This window comes from Budorcas taxicolor, chromosome 25, assembly GCF_023091745.1.
Source record: "Budorcas taxicolor isolate Tak-1 chromosome 25, Takin1.1, whole genome shotgun sequence".
In the NCBI taxonomy this organism is placed as follows: Eukaryota; Metazoa; Chordata; class Mammalia; order Artiodactyla; family Bovidae; genus Budorcas; species Budorcas taxicolor.
Window position 1 is genome coordinate 50,867,676 of NC_068934.1, and position 22,350 is coordinate 50,890,025.

At 62.5% G+C, this 22,350-nt stretch overlaps 1 protein-coding gene across 1 annotated transcript; it reads left to right on the plus strand.

Moving 5' to 3' along the window:
* The first annotated feature begins 6,995 nt into the window (after positions 1-6,995).
* Positions 6,996-22,030, plus strand: TOLLIP (toll interacting protein). The gene is made up of 6 exons (XM_052661866.1): positions 6,996-7,105; positions 14,990-15,139; positions 16,780-16,962; positions 17,585-17,737; positions 18,309-18,399; positions 20,113-22,030. Exons 1-6 carry the CDS (start codon positions 7,073-7,075, stop codon positions 20,322-20,324), a joined length of 822 nt encoding a protein of 273 aa, XP_052517826.1. The 5' UTR covers positions 6,996-7,072; the 3' UTR covers positions 20,325-22,030.
* The last annotated feature ends 320 nt before the right edge of the window (positions 22,031-22,350 follow it).

Consider the following 22,350-nt stretch of genomic DNA (forward strand, 5'->3'; position numbering starts at 1 on the left):
CTGACCGTTGAAGAACCAATGCTTTTGAACTGTGGTGTTGGAGAAGAGTCTTGAGAGTCCCTTGGACTGCAAGGAGATCCAACCAGTCCATTCTGAAGGAGATCAGCCCTGGGATTTCTTTGGGAGGAATGATGCTAAAGCTGAAGCTCCAGTACTTTGGCCACCTCACGCGAAGGGTTGACTCATTGGAAAAGACTCTGATGCTGGGAGGGATTGGGCGCAGGAGGAGAAGGGGAGACAGAGGATGAGATGGCTGGATGGCATCACAGACTCGATGGACGCGAGTCTGAGTGAACTCCGGGAGATGGTGATGGATAGGGAGGCCTGGCGTGCTGCAATTCATGGGGTCGCAAAGAGTCGGACACAACTGAGCGACTGAACTGAACTGAAAGCTGGGGGAGGGAAGGGAAGCAGGGGTCAGAGGGCCTGGTAGGCAGGGCCAGTGGAGGGTAAGGTGGGCAGAGGCAGGGCACGTGTTGGGGGGGCGGGCTGGGGTCCTGAAGAAGGATTGCTACCTGCCTGCCAGAATCTCTCCTTCCCTCTTCCTTTAATTCACTGACTAGGAAAGACCTTCCCCAGGAGCTCTGTTCTCTGGATAAAGACAGTGGTGATACCGCCATACTAGTGCAAAAACATTTTATAAACTTTAAAATGCAACCTATTTTTATTTTCCTTAAGAATGAAATTTCCTTGTAACGATATGTTTCCAATATAACTCAATGATGTGTAATATTTGTGTATATTGAATTAAAATTCTTGTCATGCTCAAAAAAAAAAAAAAAAAAAACAACCAGAGAGTGTGTGGTGAGCCGATGAAGGAGTAGCTTCCAGCCTCAATAGGGTAAGTGTCTGGCTGCTTCTTTTTCCTCCCCAGCCTGGCAGGACTGACCCAGGGGTGACCAGCCAGCCCCACGCATACACCGCTCCACCCTGCGGGAGCCGCACCCTGGGTTGGCAGGGCCACAGGAAGACCCCCCCAAGTCTGCAGAGACACACAGGCTCCCTGGTTTGGCGGCTGTTACAGCAGAAAGTCTGGATTGCGCACATCTTAAAGGTTATGGTTGTAATTTCTTACCCTGGCCTGAATTTAGGTGATTAATGCCTGCGGCATGCCCTCACGGAGGTTATAAGCAGGTGTGTGCAAGTGGCTTCTTTTGTGAAACCTCAGCCTGCAGACGCTGCGAGCTGGGTGGCTAGGCCCCCTGGGCGTCCATTCAGGACACGGCCCTCCAGGCGCAGCCAGGGGCCCGAGGGCTTCCCGAGGACGGCCGCCCTGCGTCCTGTGCCTGACATGGCTGGGGTCACTCCTTTTCCGTATAGAAGAAGCAGGTGCTGGCACACAGTAGGGACACAGAGACGAGCCTCTGACCACGAAGGAGGTGAGGGATCCTCTCTGTGTGTCTGGACACAGGGGAGGTCCCGACATTGGGAGCAGGATGAGACCCTGAAGAGCAGGGTGGTCCTCCCCACAGACCCCGCCCCGAGCAGCCTCGGCTGGGCTGCCAGACAGAGTGTGCGTTGCATTCCACAGGGCCGGAGCGAGGGGGCGAAGCGGGTGATTAAATGGTGAATCACACTGCTGTTGCTGCTGCTGCTGCTGCTAAGTCGTTTCAGTCGTGTCTGACTCTGTGCGACCCCATAGACGGTAGCCCACCAGGCTCCCCCGTCCCTGGGATTCTCCAGGCAAGACTACTGGAGTGGGCTGCCATGCCCTCATCCAGGGGATCTTCCTGACCCAGGGGCGGAACCCTGCAGGGGCCATCAGGGAAGCCCCGTTCAGTGTACACTTATTGATAAAGATGTGTGTTCTGCTGTTCTTGGATGGAGTTTTCTAGAGATGTCGGTCAGATCCAGCCATCTGGAGCACCCAGCCGTCTGCAGCACCCAGCCGTCTGCAGCACCCAGCCGTCCGGATGCCGTCTCATCGCTCATCCCTTTACCAGGCTTCCCTCTGTCCCACTGGATGTGGAGCAGAGGGTGTCGAAATCCTCTTCGGCAGTTGTGCGTGTGTCTCTGTCCCCACAGTTCTCCCTGGTTTTGCTTCAGGCGTTCTGAAGCTCTACAACTAGGTATATAAACGTCCAGGATTTCTATGTCCTCCTGAGAAGTGCGTCCCTTTACCAGCTGAAAACAACCCAGCGTGTCCCCGGCGATCTTGGGGCAGTGCCTTTCGCGCACTCTGCTCGGCGTTCTCTCGGTTCTGTGACTTCTTACTCTGACTTGTGGCAACAGGAACCGTGCCCGGCCCTGCGCGGTGAGCGGTGCGATTTCTGTAGCTCTTCCAGGCGCTGCTCTTGTCCTCCTTGGCAGTTCATCCCGTGCCTGCTCTGGTCTGAACTCAGCTGAAGGCTCCAGGGGCGCCTCTGAAGACGGCAGTCCCGTCTCTGCAGGGTCTCTGCTCTGCAAATGCCAGCCTGCCCACTTCCTTGGACCCTGGCCAAGTCCCCTCAACCCAGGGAGACCCTGCCCTGACCCTTGGTCGCCCTCCTGGCGTGGCGGCCTGCGTTGTCTCTCCGGGCAGTGAACAGAGCCATCCTAGCGCCCCCATCCCACACGGACCACTGGCCTAGGTTGCCTGATGTCCTGTGTCTTGAAAGCTGCTGCTTAATTATTTGGTGTGGATTCTAAACATTCACGCGAGCTGTTCTGCAGACATCGACCTTGTCGTTTCTCCCTGTTGTGCGGCACCCGGAGCGCGCATCAGATTCCCCCGACGACGGGCAATCCGGCTGCCAGCTCTGCCGCACAAGCAACTGCACAGCAAACAGCCTCGAGCGAGTCCCTTGCGGGTTAGCTGGGGAGGCTCCAGAACAGGAGCTCTGGAGAGCGCTCCTGGGCGTGACTAGCTTGCGAAGCCCCAGAGCCAGGCCGACTCCTACCCCAGGCCCCGGCTCAGTTTTCACCAGCCGTTGGTCTCCCTCCCCACCAAAGGCTACTCTTCTGATGGACAGAAGGTGGTGTCCCGTCACTGGTCTATTTCTCTCACTCGCTGCGAGCCTGAGAGCCCTTCCCTTACCTGCCAAGCCTTTGGGCTTCCCCTCTTTGAATTCACAACATCTGTCCGTTTATCATCTGGTTGTTCAGTCGCTCAGTCGGGTCCAGCTCTTTGCAACCCCACGGACTACAGAGTGCCAGGCTTCTCTGTCCTTCACTATGTCCCGGAGTTTGCTCAAACTCACGTTCATTGAGGCAGGGATGCCATCCAACCATCTGGTCCTCTGTCACCCTTCTCCTCCTGCCCTCAGTCTTTCTCAGCGTCAAGGTCTTTTCAAATGAATCAGCTCTTCACATCAGGTGGCCAAAGTATTGGAGCTTGGGCATCGTCATCAGTCCTTCTAATGACTATTCAGGGTTGATGTCCTTTAGGATGGACTGGTTGGACCTCCTTGCAGTCCAAGGGACTCTCAAGAGTCTTCTCCAGCACCACAGTTCCAAAGCATCAATTTTTCGGCACTCAGCTTGCTTTATGGTCCAACTCTCACGTCCATACACGACTACTGGAAAAACCATTGTTTTGACTAGATGGACCTTGCTAGTAATGTCTCTGCTTTTTAATATGCTGTCTAGGTTGGTCATAATTTTTCTTCCAAGGAGCAGGTGTCTTCATTTCACGGCTGCAGTCACCATCTGAAGTGATTTTGGAGCCCAAGATAATAAAGTCTCTCACTGTTTCCATTTTTCACCCATCTGTTTGCCATGAGGTGGTGGGGCCAGTTTCCATATTGTGGATATTAATTATTCGCTGGTGTTAGACAACGGTAAACATTTTCATCCTTCACTTGCCTGTTATCCTTTGTCAGGCAGATAACAAATGCATGTGCCCCGCGGGACCGTACTGTAGATGGAATAGATAAACAATGCTGAGCACTTAGATCAATACCTGGCGCCTCCAAAGCATGCAAAGGTGTCATTTATCTTCAGTCTTATCAAGAATCCACCCAGAGACGTACAGAACACCATGGGGGGCTCTAGGTACATCGGGACGCTCCGTGAATCCTGGGGCCCGTGGGGGCCACTATGAGGCGAAACCTGGACACAGAAGGCCAAGGAGGGCTTCCCTGCCATGGCAACGCGGATGGGCTGGGCACAGCGAGGGCTCCACAGGCTGATGCCGTCATTCGGGTGACATTCAGAGTCTCGGCCCTGGATGTTAAGTGTTGGGTCTCTGAGCAAACGTAGGCAGTTAGGTGGAGCAGCTGGTGTTTAGAACTCCCTTCAGAGTTAACACTTTCTACAGAAATACACTTGGCGGGACGCTGCCCTCCAGCTCTGCCCCCTCTTCAGTTCTCCTGCCAGAGACGTCCTCTCTGCCCAGCTCTACGGCCCACAACTTCACTCTGTAAAGCTCCGTGATGACAACTTACTATTGATAACACCCTGCTGTGGTTCTCATGCCCACTCTAGGGTTGAAACCCCCTTTTCTGGCCCACCTCTCACTTTCTGTGCCCATCAGCTCCCTCTGCCGTTCTCAAGGATACGTGGTCAGTGCCCGGTGGCCAGGTGGTGCTTGTCTTACCGAGTGTCTCTCCCGACGCCTCAACTTCTGTTCGAACCTTCCCACATCTATCAGAGGCAAAGTGGCAGCCTTTTCTGATTTTATCCTTTACAAACATGGCATAGATACTGCATCAGTTCCATTAGAAATTGCTTTTTTGTTCAGCATAAGGTAGGGGTCGAATGACAAGTTTTTTCCCCAAGTACAGCCAACTGTTTTAGTACATGTACTACAAGATACTGCTCAGCAGGGCCAACACCCTCATAAACCAAGTTTTTGTATTTTGTTCCATTGGTGAACTTGTCTATCCCCATATCTATGTCATAGGCTCAATTACTATAGTTTTAGAATACATTTGCCATCTTCTGGAACAGTCTCCTCCTGTCTCCGGCTTCTTCTCTTCCTTCTCCTGGAATGTCTTGGCTAACATCCAGCCTTTGTTCTATACAGATTCTAAAATCAGCTTGCTAAATAGTCTTTAAAAAAAAAAACCAAAAAACCCTGTAGGGGTTTTAATGACAATTTCTTTTGTAGGGCAATTTGGGGGACAATTGACATATTTCTGACATTAAGCCTTTCTATCCATGGATATGGTATAGAGCTTCCCAACTTATTCAGGTCTTAATGTGTTTTAATAAAATTTTATTATTTTTCCTTAACACTCATAAAAGTTGCAGTTTTGTCTCATCTATTCTGTTGTTGCTCTTTTCAATGATGTTTTACAAAACCGTGTCCCCTGGTTATTGAGGATATTTATTTTTAATTGAAGGATAATTGCAATATTGTGTTTTCCCTCCTTGAGCCTCCCTCCCATCTCCCACCCCTCTAGGTGGTCACAGATCCCCAGTTGGAGTTCCTCAATTTGAGTCATACATCAAATTCCCACTGGCTGTCTGTTTTGCGTACGTTAGTGTATATTTTTCCAAGCTGCTCTCTCCATTCCTCCCACTTTCTCCTTCCCACCCACTATTGAGGATATTTAGACACACATGCAGATTAGTTTCTGGCTGGCCTCCCCAGATCCTCTCCACCTTTCTCTACCTCTCTTTGTGTCTCTGTCTACAGAATGGATCTCCCGGTTAGCTTGATGGCAGACGCTGTATAGATCAGAGATGGGAGGACAGAGGCCAGGGGTTCGTGTCCCCAGGCCCCTCCCACAGCCCTGTGGTTGGCAGTGACTTCCCCGTCTGCTGAGGAAGCCTCTTTCCCTGACCTCTGCTCCCTCCTTCTCTTCCAGGCCAGTGGCAGCTCCGAGACTGAAAGTCTCTCATGCTTTGCTTTTTCACTTCGCCCTTTCTTGGTAAACAGGACATTTGCTGAAATCTCTGCAGTGTTCTTCCTGAGAACACCGGCTGTTTCTTGCCGGGACCCTGACTGATAACTGTAATTGTCACCGGAAGTGACCCCAGGAAACAGGCTCTAAATGGGATGCTGGCCTTGAGGTGCACGTCTATCTGATGAGTGTGTGGGTAAAGTCCTCGCCCAGGGAAATCGAGTACCAGGAGCCCGTGTCATCCAGGGACAAGGGACATCCCAGTTCCTAAAATGATCACCAGCGGCGGCATGGGGCGCCGTGCCAGTGGGTAGCCAGTCGCTTGGGCAAATGCGGGACTGCAAAGGCCGCGCAGTGGGCTGGCTACTTCTGAAGGTTCTGGGAGGCACACAGCAGGGAAAGGACGGCTCAAGCCTCGGGTGTGACAGTGCCCTCCAGGCAGGCCGCCGGGAACGCCTGCGCCTCGACGAGCTGGGCTTCTCACTGGTTTGCACACCAGTAAGACCAGACACCCTGGGGACGCACAGGGGGACCCCATGTAGGACGGGGGCTCTTATAGGTGATTCCGGGTAAGGCTTAAGGACGCGGGGTCTCGCTGTGGGTTGGGTGCCATCTGGAAGCTTCTTAACACTTCCCATCTGGGAGACGCGACCGGCGGGCGGCCGAGGCTGCGGCGCGAGGGGGTGGCCGCTGGCGGGGGCGAAATCCGCGCGGCGGACTGGAGTGGCCAGCGGCTGTCTCAGGCCGCCGCCCGGGCACCGCCTGCGTCGGGAGCAGAACGCCAGGCCCCGGGGGAGCCGCCTTGGATGGAAAAGCGCAGGGCTGCGCGCAGGCCCCAGAGACCGCCCGGCCAGCAGCGTCGGGCACGCCGTGCCGAGGGGCCGGCGGGCGGCAGGGGAACCGCGCGGCCTCACCGCCGCGACACTCGGAAGGCCGCGGCCGCACCGGCTCACGCCGGCCGCTCGCGGGGCGCGGCCGGGCCACGAGCCCGCGCGGCAGCCGCGGCGGCCCCCGTCACAGCCCCGCGCCGGCCGCCCGCCGCGCCCCAGCGCGCAGGCGCACGGCGCCGGCGCGGGAGCCATCGCACGGGGCCGCGGCGCGGGGGGCGCAGCTGCGCAGGCGCCCGGCGGGAGCGCGCGCGCCTGCGCGAGACGCCGGACGCGGCGGCCGCACTGCGCCTGCGTCCGCGCCGCGCGGGGGCGGGGCCGCCGTCCGCTGACGGGGGCGGCTGCGGCGTCGCGGGACGGCCGTCGGCGCGCGTCTGCGGCGGCTGTCGGTGGGCTCGGCGCGGGGCCGGCCGCACCATGGCGACCCCCGTCAGCACGCAGCGCGGGCCGGTAGGCTCCGGCGGGGGCGGGCTCCGCGGCCTTCGGGCACAGGCCGACGCCGCGCTCCGTGCCAGCGGAAGGGAGTCCCCGGCAGGGAGAGGCCGCGCCCCGTGCGGGTCCCCGGGAGGACGAGGCCTCGCGCTCTGGGTCCCGGGGCGGGGGAGGGTCGGCGCCCCCACCGGCGGGCCCGGGGGTCGGGCAGGGTCGGCGCCCGCTGCTTCCCGGGAGGAGGAGGGTCGGCGCCGCTTGCGTCCCCGGGAGGAGGATCGGCGCCCGCTGGGTCCCCGGGGCGGGGGAGGGTCGGCGCCGCTGCTTCCCCGGGAGGAGGCGGGTCGGCGCCGGTTGGTTCCCGGGAGGAGGCGGGTCGGCGCCCGCTGGGCGCCCGGGATGGGCGATGGTCGGCGCCCGCTGCTTCCCCTGGGCGGGGGAGGGTCGGCGCCCGCTGCGTCCCCGGGAGGAGGAGGCCTCACGCTCACTGGGCGCCCGGGGCGGGGGGTGGTCGGCGCCGCTTGCGTCCCCGGGAGGAGGCGGGTCGGCGCCCGCTGCGTCCCCGGGAGGAGGCAACACCCTGTGCCTAGAGTGTCTGTCTGAAGAGGAGCCGCCCGGCCAGGCTTGGATGAAGGAGGGTGCAGGCCCAGCTGTGTCCCTCGGTTCCTTTGGTAACACATGACGGGTCCTGAGCTGGGAGTCCTCTTCTGCCCCTGGCCCTGGAGTCCTGTCTCCTGCGCGGCTGCTGTGTCCTTGTCCAAGAGCAAGGCTTCGGCTCCTGGGGAGTCGCCTCTAGCCCCCGTTCAGACTGGGTTGGGGTGCCTGACCATGAATGGTGAGGTTTGTTTGCTTTAATCACAGTCAGAGCCTTCAGCTGGGACAAGGTTCTGGTTGATGGTTTGATGTGGCTTCACCAGGGAAGTCCCCGCAGCCCTGGCTCTTCACCCTCCCGCCAGGGTGGGGAGATCTTGTCTGTGTCTCTGCCAGCGGGAGACGAATCTGTCCACACGGCGTCTTTCTGAGTTTGAGGAAAGCAGGTCTTGTTGGAAGCCCTTTGGGCACAGGTGCTCTTTCTGACCGTTTGAATGGGACGTGACAGGGCTTCGTGACAGACGTGCATGTGGAAAGGTCCCGGAGTCCGTAGGGTGGATTCTGGCCCCTGGCTTCCCGTCTCCGGCTTCACTGCACACAGTGGCTTGGAGCAGGCTGAGCGTCGGCACTTCCTCCGTTCTACAGGGGCAGCAGGGACGGGTGTTGGTTCTGTCCTGGGTCAGACCTGCTGGGAGCTCTGTGCCTTCGCCAGGCGGGATCCGCAGGCATACATGCGCAGGCCTGCTGGGACCCAGGCGAGGGGAGCGCGTGGTGAAGGCGGGCCTCCTCTAGTCCAGAGGGATGTTGGCCCTGCGCTGAGGTAGGGCTGTGACAGGGCCCAGGCGGCAGAGGGTGTCTGGATGTGAGGCCTGTGCTGTTGAGGTCCCAGTGACCCGGACGACTGGCACGTTCTCTTCTCGGGGACTTGGGCCCCACGCGTGGACTGGCAGGGGTGTGAGGGGTGCTCCTCAGGGGCCGAGCTCATGCCCTGAGGTTCGGTCAGGGCCAGAGCAGCTGGGGGCTCCGGCCCTCGGGCGCGCTGGCCTCGGTGCGGGCGCTCTCGGCGTCTTGGGTAGCACGGCTCACTGATGCCGCCGTCAGGCTCTCAGAGGAGCCAGGCCTGGGCCTGAAGGTCTGGCCTGGAATCGTGGTGAGCAGTAGCCTCCCTGGGCCAGGGCGTGGGGTGAGTAGGGCTGTGGAGGAAGCACGTCTGACCGAGACTTAAGGGGAGGGGAGCGTGGAAAGCAGAGCTGGAGAGGGTGGGGAGAGCCACTGCTTCGAGGCCGGGAGCTCCTGAGGGGGGTGCCTGTGCTGGGGGGCGGGGGGTCACTAGGGTGTGCTTTCTGTGTTTTCTAAGAGCTTTCGCCTGGTACCTACCCTCTCGTTCTACGTCTCCCCACCAGCCTGTCCCCCGTGGGTGAACGGCACTTGTAGAGGCTTCCTCTCCAGTTATCGGCGTTGGGGAGCCCTTCCTTTTGCGATTACTAGAGTCTGGTGGAGACCTCTTCCCTTGCCAGGATGCATGGACTTGGCAGGGGCTGTCCTGTGCGTGCCTGGTGCAGTGGAGGCCCGCGGATGCGCTGGGTCCCGGCTGGGTGGCACGCCCAAGGGCCAGCCTCTGCCGGGGGTCCCAGCCTGGCTCACACAGGACAGGCAGCACTCAGCCTCAGCCCAGGGTCACTGACCAGGGGACCTGGGCTGACTCTGAAGTCTGACTGTCTCCTCCGGCGCCTGGTGAAGGACGGATGGGCAGGGTCCCCGGGCACATGAAGGCAGAAGTGGGCCTACCCACTTGGGGAGATTCCCTCTGTTCCTGAACAGGGAGCCTGAGGAGCTGGGAATTGACTTAAATTCCAGAAGCTGTGGTATTTGTGTCTTCAGAATAGCTTTCCCCGAGTGGCCACTGAGGGTTGCCCGCCCTGTGCTGTCTGCCCACTTTCAGTGGCGCTGGCATTTCCCTCCTGACTACCTTCTCCACCCTGTGCTTCTTTCTGGTCCACAGAGGATGAAAAGCGTGAATGGGCGCCCACGGGAGCAACTGTGGGGGGCTCGGAGGAGGTTTGTGGCATGTGTCGCTGCAGCCGCCCTTGCTGCTGGCCAGCTTGGCAGGCAGCGGTCAGGCTTGGTCAGAGGCTGAGCCTTGCTGTGTGTCCACAGACTCTAGGCTGACGGGAGCAGTGAGGGCCACTTGCCCAGCTTTGGGAGATGCGGGCTGGTCAGCGCAGCCCCTTTCTGTTGTTTCCCTCGTGAGGCCTGAGGGCGAGCTGTCGGGCGACGCCGTGAGGCCTGTGACAGCCAGGTCCTCGTCAGCCTCGCACGAACTGATGACTGTTGCTGAGCCTGTGACCCACCAGGGGTGGCAGGGAGTTGTGTTTGAGTTTTATTGCTTGGTTTTGGGGGGCCTGTTGGTATAGGTGAGGTCTAGTTGTCCTTAAGTATGGTCTGTATGGAAGGCAAGATGCAGGCTCAGGCCTTGCTCTGTCTTTGCAGTTTTCAAAGGAAGGAGCGGTTCTTCTCTTTGGGCTGGCGCGTGGCTTTCTCTCTGTCTCGGTTGGAGTCTGGCCCGAGCTCCCTTCTTGCTCAAATGGCCCGCTCTCGCCAGGTGAATCCATCCCTCTGGCCCAAGTCCTGGGCGAGGGGTGGCTTCTCCACCCAGCTGGCCCATGTCCCGATTCCCCAGGCCCCATGAGCTCTGCTCTGGATCCTCTGCGGCTGAGTTAGGAGCGCTTCCGGGCTGAGAAGGCCCCGTCTTCCTGTGAGTCAGACCTTGTTGCGTGTGGTGACCCTGCTGGCCGTGTACAGGCCTTTCTTGTTTGGCTTGCCGCGATGAGGGATGCCAGCTTGCTTTCAGGGAGTGTCTGCCTGGTAGACTCCTGTTCTCGGACTCGCGCGTGTCAGGGGGGGGCCTGCCGTCAGCAGCGCGCACGCGGCCGCCCGGTCTTTGCCCTTTGACGGGAATGTGCGCGCCTGCGGGCACAGTCACACACGCGCCGTTTGTCCCCGGCACTTCCGTTTGTGCTTCTGTTTGCTTACTTTTCTTCTCTTTCTCTCCTTGCCTTCTGTTGGAGACATTAACCCAGGTACATTCAGTCCATTTTCCTTCTCTGCTGGTTTGAAACACATCGTCCTTCTCTCTCGTCGCAGTCCTCCTGGGGACGTCACCGTGCGGCCCTGGGGGCTCTCAGGTCCGTCTCTGTAATGGCCCTCCTGGGCAGCAGGCGGCCTCGGTGATCTCTGCTTTCCTCCCAGGAGGGGTGTTATTTGATGAGCTGGTGTTTGTTCAGATGGATTGTTCGTCCTGCTTTCTCTGATGCCTGAAAGGTCTATGTGGTATCTGGGACTCTGAGCTCCCGGTCCCCTTCTCTCCGGATGTGAAGGGGCCCGTGTGGCCTCGGCAGCAGACCCCCTCTGCTCGGGCGCCCGCATCTGCGCATCCTTCGCCCTGCCCCCGCCGATGGTGCTACCCCGGCGGGACAGGAGCTGGGGCGGGGTGGCAGTGGGGCACGGGAGGGGCCGCTGCCTGTCACAATGGGAAGGCCCCGGGGGCAGAGCCCGCCTGCATTCTGTGGGGCGTGGGAGTGAGCAGGTGGGGAGGGGGACTCCGGTGGTGACTTGTCTGAGGTTTGTTCTGGGGCCTCTGAAAATGGCTGCAGCTGTGGACACAGGTGCGACGTCCCTCCCTGCTGGGGGTCTCTCTTCATGGGGATTTCCTTCTTTCCCTGGGACCCTCGCTGATGTTCCCGTCGCCTCAGGCGGCAGCCCCAGCCCCTTTACGGCTCCCACTGGAAACTCGCGCACACGCACAGGCTCTTGTGCGGCTCTGCCTTCTGAGCAGACCCAGAGCCGGTTCCTTCTCAACCTGGGCACCTCCACACCTGCCTCCCCTGCCAAGCAGGTCCCCGCTGCCATCCCTGGGGCCAGGCCCCAGGCAGAGCCCGTTGTGCGAGCAGCCCCTTGCCCGTCCCCCTCTGCCCCCCCTCCTCGTCTCTGAGTCAGAGCCTGGTGCTCCTGGCACCTGTCTGCCCTCCATGTTCCTGCCCTCCCTGCTTGCCTGGCTTTGGCCACCTCCCCACCGTCCCTAGAGCTGCCCCCCGGGCTCCTAGCCAGGCCTGTGCCCCGCTCCTCCCCAGACCCTGCATGGCGCCCCGTCCTGCCTTCAGATTGCTGCGGAGGCGGCGTCTTCTCCCGAGGCCGCCTGAGCCGGCCACGCCGTCCCCCCTCGGGCAGCAGTGGGGCCTTGTGCGGCTGCCTTTCTTCTGTTGGGACCCGAGCCCCGCGGGCGCCACGACTGCCCCGCGTCTGGCTGGGAAGATGCGCACATGTGGCGGAGCTGAGACCTTGCAGTGCGGCGCCCGTCTGCCCCGGCCCTGCCGCCCCACAGCCTGCAGCGGCCGGCGTATGCAGTGTGGGCGGGGCGCTCCGTGTCAGCTGCGCCAGGTCCTGAGCGGCGTGAGCGGCTCTGGAGCTCCCTGCCGAGCCCCCGGTGCCGCTCGCTGTCCGCCAGCGGCGTGGCCTGGTGCCCGTGTGGCTGGCGGTGCCGTCTCTCGCGCTCGCCCTCTGGTGTCCTTGTGCACACTTAATGCCTCCTCTCAGCCCCCTGCCTGGGGCTTGTGTGGACTGTCCGCAGGGCCGGGGCAGCCAGACGCTTGGGCTTCAATGGCTTGTCCGAATCTGGGCTGTTTAGGAAGTTGGGGCGGCCTGCAGGATAGGATGGCACCCCACTCCAGTACTCTTGCCTGGAAAATCCCATGGATGGAGGAGCCTGGTAGGCTGCGGTCCATGGGGTTGCTGAGAGTCAGACACGACTGAGCAACTTCACTTTTACTTTTCACTTTCATGTGTCGGAGGAGGAAATGGCAACCCACTCCAGTGTTCTTGCCTGGAGAATCCCAGGGACGGTGGAGCCTGATGGGCTGCCGTCTATGGGGTCGCACAGAGTCGGACACGACTGAAGCGCCTTAGCAGCAGCAGCAGCAGCAGGGTAGGAAGGGGAGGAGAGCTGGCCTCCGGGAAGAACGGGGCTGTTCGCAGTGACACCTGGCAGAGGGCAGGGCTGGGGGCTCCATGGAGCCCTTTGGGAGCCGCCCCCTCCTCAGCCGGGTTTGGAGGCGCTGATGATACCCGCCTTCGCTTTGGTGGCTTCCAGGTTTTTGCTTCTCTTTCCTTGAGGCAGGAGGACGGTGGGGTGGGCAGGGAGGGTGAGCGGCATGGAGACCCACGCCGTGGCTACAGTGACCCGGGTGGTGATGGTGGGGGTCGCAGGCCTCAGCGGGCACGTCCTGTGACCTCTCGGGGGTGGGGTGTGTGTGGCTTGCTCCTCCCCACAGGCCACTGAGGCTGCTGTCCGGCTGGTGGGGCCGTTATCAGCCACCCCGGGGCAGGGAGCCCCCAGGGCCTGCCCTGGCCCGCTGCTGACTCAGGCCTGTGCCGCCCGTGGCGCCTGCAGGTAGGCAGCTGCCTGGACTGGGAGTCTCTGGGTTCTGTGCTGCTGCACCAGCTCTCAGCTGTGACAACCCCCCGCCCCCCACCCAGGCCTGAGCCTGGCCCGCTGTCCAGTGGCTCCCGTGTGGGCTGTGCGGACCCAGAACCAGCATGAGGACGATGAAGGGGGTGCACAGCCCCGGGAGTTGGCTCATGGCAGGGCACACAGGGGCTGGAGGAGTGGAGCTGCCGTTCCTGACCATCACCTGGCCCTGCGCGGCCTGTTCCCCGCGGGGTCCTCGGGTGGGTGGGCGGCCGCTCCGAAGGAACAGCGGGCGTGGTCACCGGGAGTCAGGGCTGAAGCGCCGGGCAGGCCAAGGCGGGGCTATGGGCAGCAAGTGGCCCGAGGGCTCTCGGCGGGTGTGTTGTGGGCACAGGGGGTCTGGTCTTGGCGCCGTGGAACTGGGAACTGGTGTGTCCCGGGTGCCTCAGCCCTTCCCGAGGGTGCGGCCGCAGGGTGTCACAAGCTGCCTGCCTCCCGGGGCCCCGGGCTGGGGCCTGCTCTGCTGCGCCACCGCCCAGGAGACGCACCCCACAGCACCTTGGGGAGCAAAGGAAGGTGCTGAGCTTTTCCTGGCAACGCGGGCTCCAGGGCGCCTGGGCCCTGCCCTGCGCTGGGCCTTGAGGCAGCGGAGCTGGGGGATGCGGAGTGGAGCCCGGTGTCCCCAGGGAGCAGGCCACCGGGGACAGTGGCGAGAGTGCCCGTCAGAAGGGCCTCTCTGCCCCCACAGTTCCCGTCTGTCCCGCTGTTGGCATCAGACTCTCGGGGCCTCTCTTCGTTGTACGGGTGCTGGTTCCTGGGTGAGCGCCAGCACGCAGGAGTGAGGGCACCCTAGAGCCGGCAGGCACGCTCCCAGGCAGGTGGATGCCGTCTGGACGCCCACCCCATGCCGTCTGGTCAGCCTCATGGGAGCCTTGGCGTCTGGCACCGTCTGGTGGTCCCTGGCAGCCACTGTCCATAAATGCAATCGCCAGGGCTCACCATGACATGCAGGGTCTTCTCTCCCGTGTTCCCTGAAGCCGCCACGTTCTTCGGGCCCCTGCGCAGGGGTCTGGGGCCCCTGCGCTCTGGGCACTGAGGGGGGCTGTGGCCCTGGTTCCCCACTGCAGCCACGCCTCTGTCGTGGGTCCTGGGCCCTGGCTGCACTGTGCCCCCCGGCCCTGCACCCCCCCCACCTGGCAGAGAGCAGAGGCGGGGGGTCCAGGTTCCTGAGCACCCGGGGGGTGGGCCGCCTGCCCTGGGGGGCATCTCTCTGTGCTCACCGCCCCGGCGGAGCCCAGCTGGCCCGAGCTTGGTCTCCTGTGGTCTCCTTGGAGTTGTCGCCGTCAGACCGCACACCCTCCGCGCGCGGGTGTGTGCCCAGGCGCCGGCGCCCTCCCGCCGCCTTCCCTCTCCAGGGCTGGGTCCCGTGGCCTCTGCTGGTCACTCTGCCGGCTTCTTGGTCCCCAGGGCGCTTCTGTGTATGAGCTGTTCTCCCGAGGCGTCTGCACAGAGGCAGCTCCGAGTCTCTGGGCATCTGGGCCTCAGGCTTCACCCAGTGAATACCTTGCGGTGGAGAGGCGTGCTCGCCATGGTCCTGGTCTGTGGCTGGGACCGCCAACACGCGACAAGCGCATCTGAGGCCTGAGAGCGGCTTGCAGCCCCAGCGAGGATGCGAGATGTGCTTTCAGGCAGGGACGTGCTTGGGCCTCCACGGAGCCCCATGTGCTGGGCGCCCTGCCCCCGGGAGCACAGGCCCTAGGGGGCCTGCAGGCTGGAGCCCCAGACCTGCGTGGTGCAGCAGGGGGCTGGGCCAGGGCGGGCGGTCCTTCGCTGATGCCGTGGTCCTGCAGGTGTACGTCGGGGAGCTGCCCCAGGACTTCCTGCGCATCACGCCCACGCAACAGCAGCAGCAGATCCAGCTGGACGCACAGGCCGCGCAGCAGCTGCAGTACGGAGGGGCCCTGGGCACCGTGGGCCGCCTCAGCATCACCGTGGTGCAGGTGGGTATGGCCCTCGGAGCCCATGGGGCCGAGCGCGGACGCTGAGGGTTGGGGGCAGCAGTGGGCGGCCCTGAGGCTACTGTGGAGAGCGTAGGTTGAACTGGAGTCCCCACCCTTGGGGTGGGGGCAAGGGTGGGGTATGGGGGGCAGCGAGCAGCGTGGAGCAAGTAAGTGGGAAGCAGACAGCTCGTCCCGAGCTGGGTCCAGGGCTCCCTCGGGCTCTGTGTCAGGAAGATCGTGGGCAAGGCTGGAAGGGCCCCGCATTTGGCCTCCTGGGGGGATCCAGCCCAGTTCGAGAGCTCTCAAGTTGGGGTGGGAGGAGGGTGTGTGACCCCGCGGCCTGTCGCCGGCACCAGGGGTGGTGGGCAGTGGCCAGAATGGGGAGACTGCAGGAGCCAGGTGGGGAGGAGAGCCACACTTCAGTGTCGGACACGTTCAGTCGAGGGTGCTTGAGAGGATGTGCCTGAGGCTGAGAGGACTTCAGGGGGAGGTCCTGCGGTGACATGAGGCGCGTGTCTGGAGGTGGGCCAGCTGGTCCTACGTGGAGGGGCGGCTCTGGGGCATGATCGCGGGCAGGCGCGCCGGAGCTCGGGGTGTCAGCCCGAGAGGGGTGCAAGGAGGCTCCCAATGGGCGGGGCTTCCACAGAGCCTTCGTCGGGAAGAGATGGCGTCTCACAGGCAGCAGGCTCTAGGGGCTTTTAAAAAGAATCGGCCTGTTGAGTGTGATATACGTGTCAGGACGCACTGGTTTGAATTAACGTGCTTTTGTTTCTGTGACCTCTCGACACGTGTGTCCACCCCTGTGATAAGAGCATTTCTCCAGCACCACGGAAAGTTCCCTTCCCTCTGGCTGTCATGGGCCTACCCTCAGGCCCCAGGGTGCTTCCTGGAGTCTGTCCGTTGCTCAGCAGAAACCAGGGCGCTAGCCCTGGTCACCGTGACGCGTGGGCTCCAGGGGATCAGGCCCCTCGGAGCGGATTCCCGGCCCCCCGGGCACTGGGCAGGGTCAGTCACTGCTGAGAGAGTCCTGCCTGGTCAGGGGGCCCCCGACCCCTGCTTCTCTGGGGCTCAGACTATGTCCCAGGACGGCCTGCCCTCTCCACGCCCCTCCCCAGGAGTCGGGGGGACCCAGCCCCGCCCAGCAGCGGGTGTGTCCTGAGACGCTGGGCCCAGCCCAGACCACCTCCTTGTTCCTGGGCCCCGAAGCACAGTTGTCCTCGGAACGGGCTCTGGGACCCCACAGACAGCACAGTCTGAGGACGCTCAAGGCCACTACCTGAAACAGTGCAGGTTTGCACGTGGCCTGCACAGATCCCATGTACTCAGAGCCATCCCTGGGTTACTCATGACACCTAGCATGCCGAACATGCCGCGTGAGCTCAGTTGTCATAGGGTACAAGGCTGTAAACCCAGTTGCTGGTGTGGCAGATTCAGGTTTTGCTTTTGGAAGTTTCTGGAATGTTCTTTCCTGGTCCAGCGCCTTTCTCTTTCACTTTGGACCTGTGGTTGTGGAGGGCCGACAGCACAGTGGTGGCCGTGTCCAGTGGGTCAGCACCCAGAGCGCCCTGGAAGCCGTGGGTGGCGGGGAGGCTCCCAGGCTCACGGCTGCGGCCCCGTCTCACGCGGCGGCTTTGTTTCAGGCCAAGCTGGCGAAGAACTATGGCATGACCCGCATGGACCCCTATTGCCGCCTGCGCCTGGGCTACGCCGTGTACGAGACACCCACGGCCCACAACGGCGCCAAGAACCCGCGCTGGAACAAGGTCATCCAGTGCACCGTGCCCCCGGGCGTGGACTCCTTCTACCTGGAGATCTTTGACGAGGTGGGCACCACGCGGGCCACTGCAGCGCAGGCTCCCGGCTGCTCCAGAACGCCGGGCGTGTGTGCAGGCGCGGTGCTGTGGTGTGACAGGTGCTTTGTGCCCCCAGAGTCTCTGGAACCTACACTCAGACACGTCACCACCATGTCCGGAGTGTGGGCGTCGCCTGACCAGTCAGGCCAGGCACTGCTGTCCGCACGTGGCTCAGGGCTGACACGGTCAGGCCCTGGCAGGGTGGGCACTGGCCTCTTTGTGGGGGAATGGCAGGAGCCTCCTGAGTGTCCCCGGGGTGTCGGGAGCCCCAGGCCCTTCTCAGCCTGGCCCTCCACGTGCCCCAGCCCTTCTGAGGCTGGCTCAGAGTGGGGTGGGCGGCAGGGCTGGGAGAGGCTGCGGTCCTCAGGGATTGGGGTGGAGCGGGAGGGGAAGGCGTGGTTCAGGGGAGCGCGTGTCTGCGGGGGTCTGGCCCCGCGGGTTGGTGCAGGCGACGGTGGTGGCTCACCGGAGCCCCCTCCCTCCGCGTGGACCCGCAGGAGGGCAGCAAGGCGGGTGCTCCATGCTGTGCACACCCTGCGGGGGGAGGGCCCTGGGGGCTCTGGGGTCACGTGCCTTCTCCCGTCTCCCCCAGCGGGCCTTCTCCATGGATGACCGCATCGCCTGGACGCACGTGACGATCCCTGAGGCACTGAAGCAGGGCAAGGTCGTGGACGAGTGGTACAGCCTGAGCGGGCGGCAGGGCGACGACAAGGAGGGGATGATCAACCTGGTGCTGTCGTACACGGTGAGGCCGCCGCTCCTGCCCCGGTGCTCCCCGTGCGGGGGGCGGGGCGGGGGACCTGGGCTGGGGGACCTGGGCCGGCTGACCCCTAGCCTCGGGGCCTCCGCACTGGTACCTGTTCACCCCTTCCTGGCACTGGACCAGTTACTGTGGGTTCCCACATCAGCACATTTCTGCTGGGAACATCCTACCTGTTCAGCAGACGCTTCCATGTGGATGGGACGCTGCTGCTGTGTCTAACTAACTGCAGCCAGAGAGAGGCTGTCCTGGGACGGCAGGGGTTTGAGCCTGAAACTTGTGCTCCGGCTTACAGCCTTGAGCAGCGTCCTTTGTTGATGGCCTCTCAGTCATGGTTCTGCAGCTCTGACGACAGACACCTTCCACCTGAGTTGTCCTCTGCCCGCAGAGGAGCCTGTGGGGAGGCGGTGTGAACGGGCGTCTGAGGATGGGGACCGGGCGCGTCCCTGCCTCGACCGTGGGGCCCCAGGCCTGGTGCTGCCCCCCACCCCAGCTTTTGGTGAGGCTGGGGGGTGTGTTCTGCTGTGACCCTGGGGTCATCTTTGGTGTGTTTCAGTCGCTGCCGGCTGCCATGATGATGCCGCCTCAACCCGTGGTCCTGATGCCCACCGTGTACCAGCAGGGTGTGGGCTACGTGCCCATCACAGGTGCGTCTGCCCTCCTTGCGGCGCGTCTCCTGGGGTGGCGTCAGAGCAGGAGGAAGGTGCGTGGGGTGTCAAGCTTAGAGGCTGGGCCTGGTCTGCAGGCGGTGCCTGGAGAGCCTCCCCAAACCGGGGGTCTGCTGTCCTGTGTCGGCTTCTCCTGCACGCATAGGGGATAGGATTGTTTTTTTCTCTGTCAGCGCAAAGAAGTTGAGTTAAATGTATGGAGATGGGGAAGCATGATTTCTGAGTCGCTGTAGCACAAGGTCACGTCCTTTCGGGTGGATGGACGGACTGCACGCCTGAGCCTTCCTGTGTCTGTCGCGTTCATTCCCCGTGCGCGGCTCTCTACCTCTCGTGGTGTTCACCTTTGTGAGCCGGCGGTTCACGTGCAGCAGAGTCAAGTAGGGTGTGGCTTTTCTCTCGGATTTCTGTGCCTTCACGTCAGCCTGTGGTCGGTTCCCACCCAGGCTCTGATTGGAAGTGACTCAGTCCCCCTGGCTATGAACGTCTGTAGGACGGAGTGGGACGCAAGCGTGGGAGGCTCAGAGCCTGGGAGACGGGTGAGGATGCAAGGATGCTGTGCACACGGTGGTGGCCGTGTCCCTGAGAAACCTCTGAGCTCTTGAGCAGAGTGCGGGGAAGAGTGAGGGCTGGAGCGGGAGGGAGGGGCCGGGGGGCAGCGGGAGGGGGGCTGGGCCCCGCGGCTGCCTCGGGTGCACGTCCGGCCCCGCAGGCAGCCGTGTCCATCGCAGGCTTGGTCCCACCCCTGCGGCCGGCACCCCTGTACCTCAGCGCTTGTCGGCTCTTCTGCTGGTTTTGGCTTGGAGGGTTTTGAGCTGCCGTTAAGGTCTTCTGAGCTCAGACAGGAAAGGAGACCCTGTGAGCTGTTGGGCCTGGTTGGGGGACTGTGCTTTTGAGTTTCTAAAGACGGGTAGTTTTGCAGCCGCTTCCGCCCTTCCGAGCGCTGTCTGGCCAGGGCTGTCTCTGAAGCCGCGGGACCTCAGCAGCACTGTCTTTCCTTTTGCTGGTCTGTTTTCCTCACGAGACAGTCGGAGCTTTGACTTGGGTTCTGGTGGCTCCAGATCTGAGTCTTCCAGCAGCTGAGATGCCTTGAGCTTCTCAGCGTCCACACGGGAGTGAAGGGGTGCGGCTGGTGTGGCGAGCTGACACCGGAGCCCCACGTGCTGCCCGTGTGGAGCATGGGGGGGGCTGCCGTCCCCAGGACGCTGGGCCCAGTGAGGTCTCCTTCCTCGTCGGGGTCTGACTGGGACTGGGTGCCCAGCTGGGAAGGCCTGTCCTGGAGCGCCGGCAGAGGGGCCGGCGGGGGAGTCTCGGTGCTCGGGGTTGGGGTGGCAGCTGGGGGTGGCCGTGGTGGGAGGGGTTGACCCCCGTGGTGTAAATGGCTGAGGTCTGCTCACCCCCATTTCTCCTCAGCATCTGGCCTATCTGAGAGGTAATGTCCGGGGCTGAGACCTCTGGGGTCATGTTGGGGTGAGGGGGAGATCTCTGGGGTCGTGTCGGGGGTGGGGGAAGACCTCTGGGGTCATGTCGGGGGTGGGGGGAGATCTCTGGGGTCATGTTGGGGTGAGGGGGAGACCTCTGGGGTCATGTCGGGGGTGGGGGGAGATCTCTCGGGTCGTGTTGTGGGGGAGACCTCAGGTGAGACCTGGGCCCCGCAGCAGAGGGGCTGCCCGCTGAGCTCGCCTCTGCTTGCAGGGATGCCCGCCGTGTGCAGCCCCGGCGTGGTGCCCGTGGCGCTGCCCCCAGCCGTGAGCGCCCAGCCCCGCTGCCGCGAGGAGGACCTGAAGGCCATCCAGGACATGTTCCCCAACATGGACCGGGAGGTGATCCGCTCCGTGCTGGAGGCCCAGCGGGGCAGCAGGGACGCAGCCATCAACTCCCTGCTCCAGATGGGCGAGGAGTCTTAGACATGCCCGCCGTCTCGCCGCCTGCCCGCCCGCCCAGCTGCCCCGAGCACTGTCCCCAGCAGATCCCCGTGAACACGCCCCGCGTAGCCCCTTCCTCGGACGTTCGTGTTGCCGTCCTCGCCCTCGTTGGGATGCATGTGGTTTTGGTTCTTGGAGCCGTTCTCCACGTGGTCGGGGCGGGTGGGGTGGCTCTCCTCTCGCTTTCTGAAGGGTGGAGGCGGCGCGTCCCTTGCACACGCCCACTTCCTGCCGGCCGTCCTCCCGGGAGGCTCTCCTGGGAGCAGCTCCCCCGCAGGGCCTCGGTGCTGGGCCCCTTCTGGGTTGACAGGTGGTGTCTCATGATGCCACCTGCCTGGGTAGACACACTAACGTGAGGCACAGAGAACCCACTAACAGCTGCTATGGGTCGTGTTAGGGCTTCAGGACAAGAAGCTCCGCTCCTCCCCGTGGTGGTCTCCCTGGGCGCCTCGCTGGGGTCGGGTGGACCTTGCCTCGGGGCCCAGCCTGGCGTCTGCAGCCACGTCCTGAGCCCGAGGCCCCGTAGTCTTTCCTGCTGCCTCGCCCTCCATGCCATGTTGTCCCGAGGGGTCGCCGCCCCCAGACGCGCTCTGACTGCAGAGCTCGGTGAGGTGGGTGTTGGGAGCAGACCCAGTCCTCGTCCTCGTCTATCAGAGGTCTCTGTGAACTCTCAGCTCACTGCCGACCTTGTGTAGGAAGCTGGGCCCCAGGCTGGGTCAGCACAGTGACCGCCGGCACTGGGAGGTCTTCCCGAGGGGCAAGAGGCAATCTGCGGTGTGGGCGGCATCCTGCCGCCTCCGGCCGTGGACACCGAGGATGGGGCCAGCTGGGTGGAGCCCCATGGAAATGAGAACACGGTGCGGCCAGCCACGGTTGCCGCTCTGCTTGGAGGCCTTGCCCGGCCTCTGGACATGGAGACAGACCCCACCCCGAGGCAGTGAGGACTCAGACAGACCCCAGTCCTGTCCCCAACGTAGGCTTAGCGTGAAGCTGGCCAGCGGTCAAGCCAACCAGACCCCTCCTGTGGCGGCCCGGTGGCAGGGAGGCTTGCGAGGGGGGTTCAGACCACCGGTGCCTTTGCCGCAGGCGCTCGGTAGATGCGTGAGACCAGCGGCTGCACAGCCGCACGCTGTCTGCAGCAGGGTGACCACACAGCGCAACTCTGATGGCTGACCCCAGCCCGGGCGGCCCCATGCTGCCTCCTCACCACCGCCTCCCCCTGCCTGGGCCTCCGAGGACAGGAGACTTGGCTTCAGGGTGGGTGAGACCTGCCAGCTCGGGGTCCTTTGTCGCGGACGCCTGCTGCTGCACTGGGTCAGAGGAGGGCGCATCTGTGGGGCCTCGAGACGTCCGGTGGCCCTGCTGTCCCTGCTGCTCTGCTCACGTCCGTGCTCGCATCCAGGCCACCCCTCGGGGGACACTCAGCACGGCGCCTGTGGCTGCCGGGCCCAGGACTGGGGCGCCTGGGGCAGGTCGTTGTTGCTTGGTGTCGGAGAGGAGAGGCGTGTACAGCAGGCTCCCCACCCGACTCCCGTTTCAGGAGCCCTGCCGGGTGTTGACAGAAATGGTCCTTGGAGCTTTGCGTTTCAGATCATTCTGTTGGGGTCCAGGGTCCAGATTCCTCTTTGATTGTAAGATATGTTTGTACCTTTCAGCCTTCTAACTTAATAAATGATCTATGTAAAAACAGAGAAGTCCGGTTCTTCAAAGAGAGTTTACTGTTTTTCTTCCGCTTTAATCTGGCTTGTGATAAGCCAGTTGGTGAAATGGTCACCAGCAGACTAGTGAGTGAAGGCACAGGGCAGAGGCTGGACTCTGCCCGGGAGCCTGGAGTGTGAGCATGGAGCTCAGAGTGTGTGCACGGAGCCTGCAGGGAGCAAGCCTACAGAGGATGTTAGCACCCTCGGTTCCAAGGTGAGCTCCGACCTGCGGAGCGCGAAGACAGTTCACACACAGGCGCTCCAGTCTCTGGAGAGTGAAGACACTTCACACGCGTGAGCTCCAGTCT

Bases quoted from the DNA above. Each gene is read 5' to 3' on its own strand.
- TOLLIP (XM_052661866.1), top strand. From the start codon at position 7,073: ATGGCGACCCCCGTCAGCACGCAGCGCGGGCCG. The intron at 7,106-14,989 runs GTAGGCTCCGGC...GTGGTCCTGCAG, and splicing joins TCAGCACGCAGCGCGGGCCG to GTGTACGTCGGGGAGCTGCC. The intron at 15,140-16,779 runs GTGGGTATGGCC...GCTTTGTTTCAG, and splicing joins TCAGCATCACCGTGGTGCAG to GCCAAGCTGGCGAAGAACTA.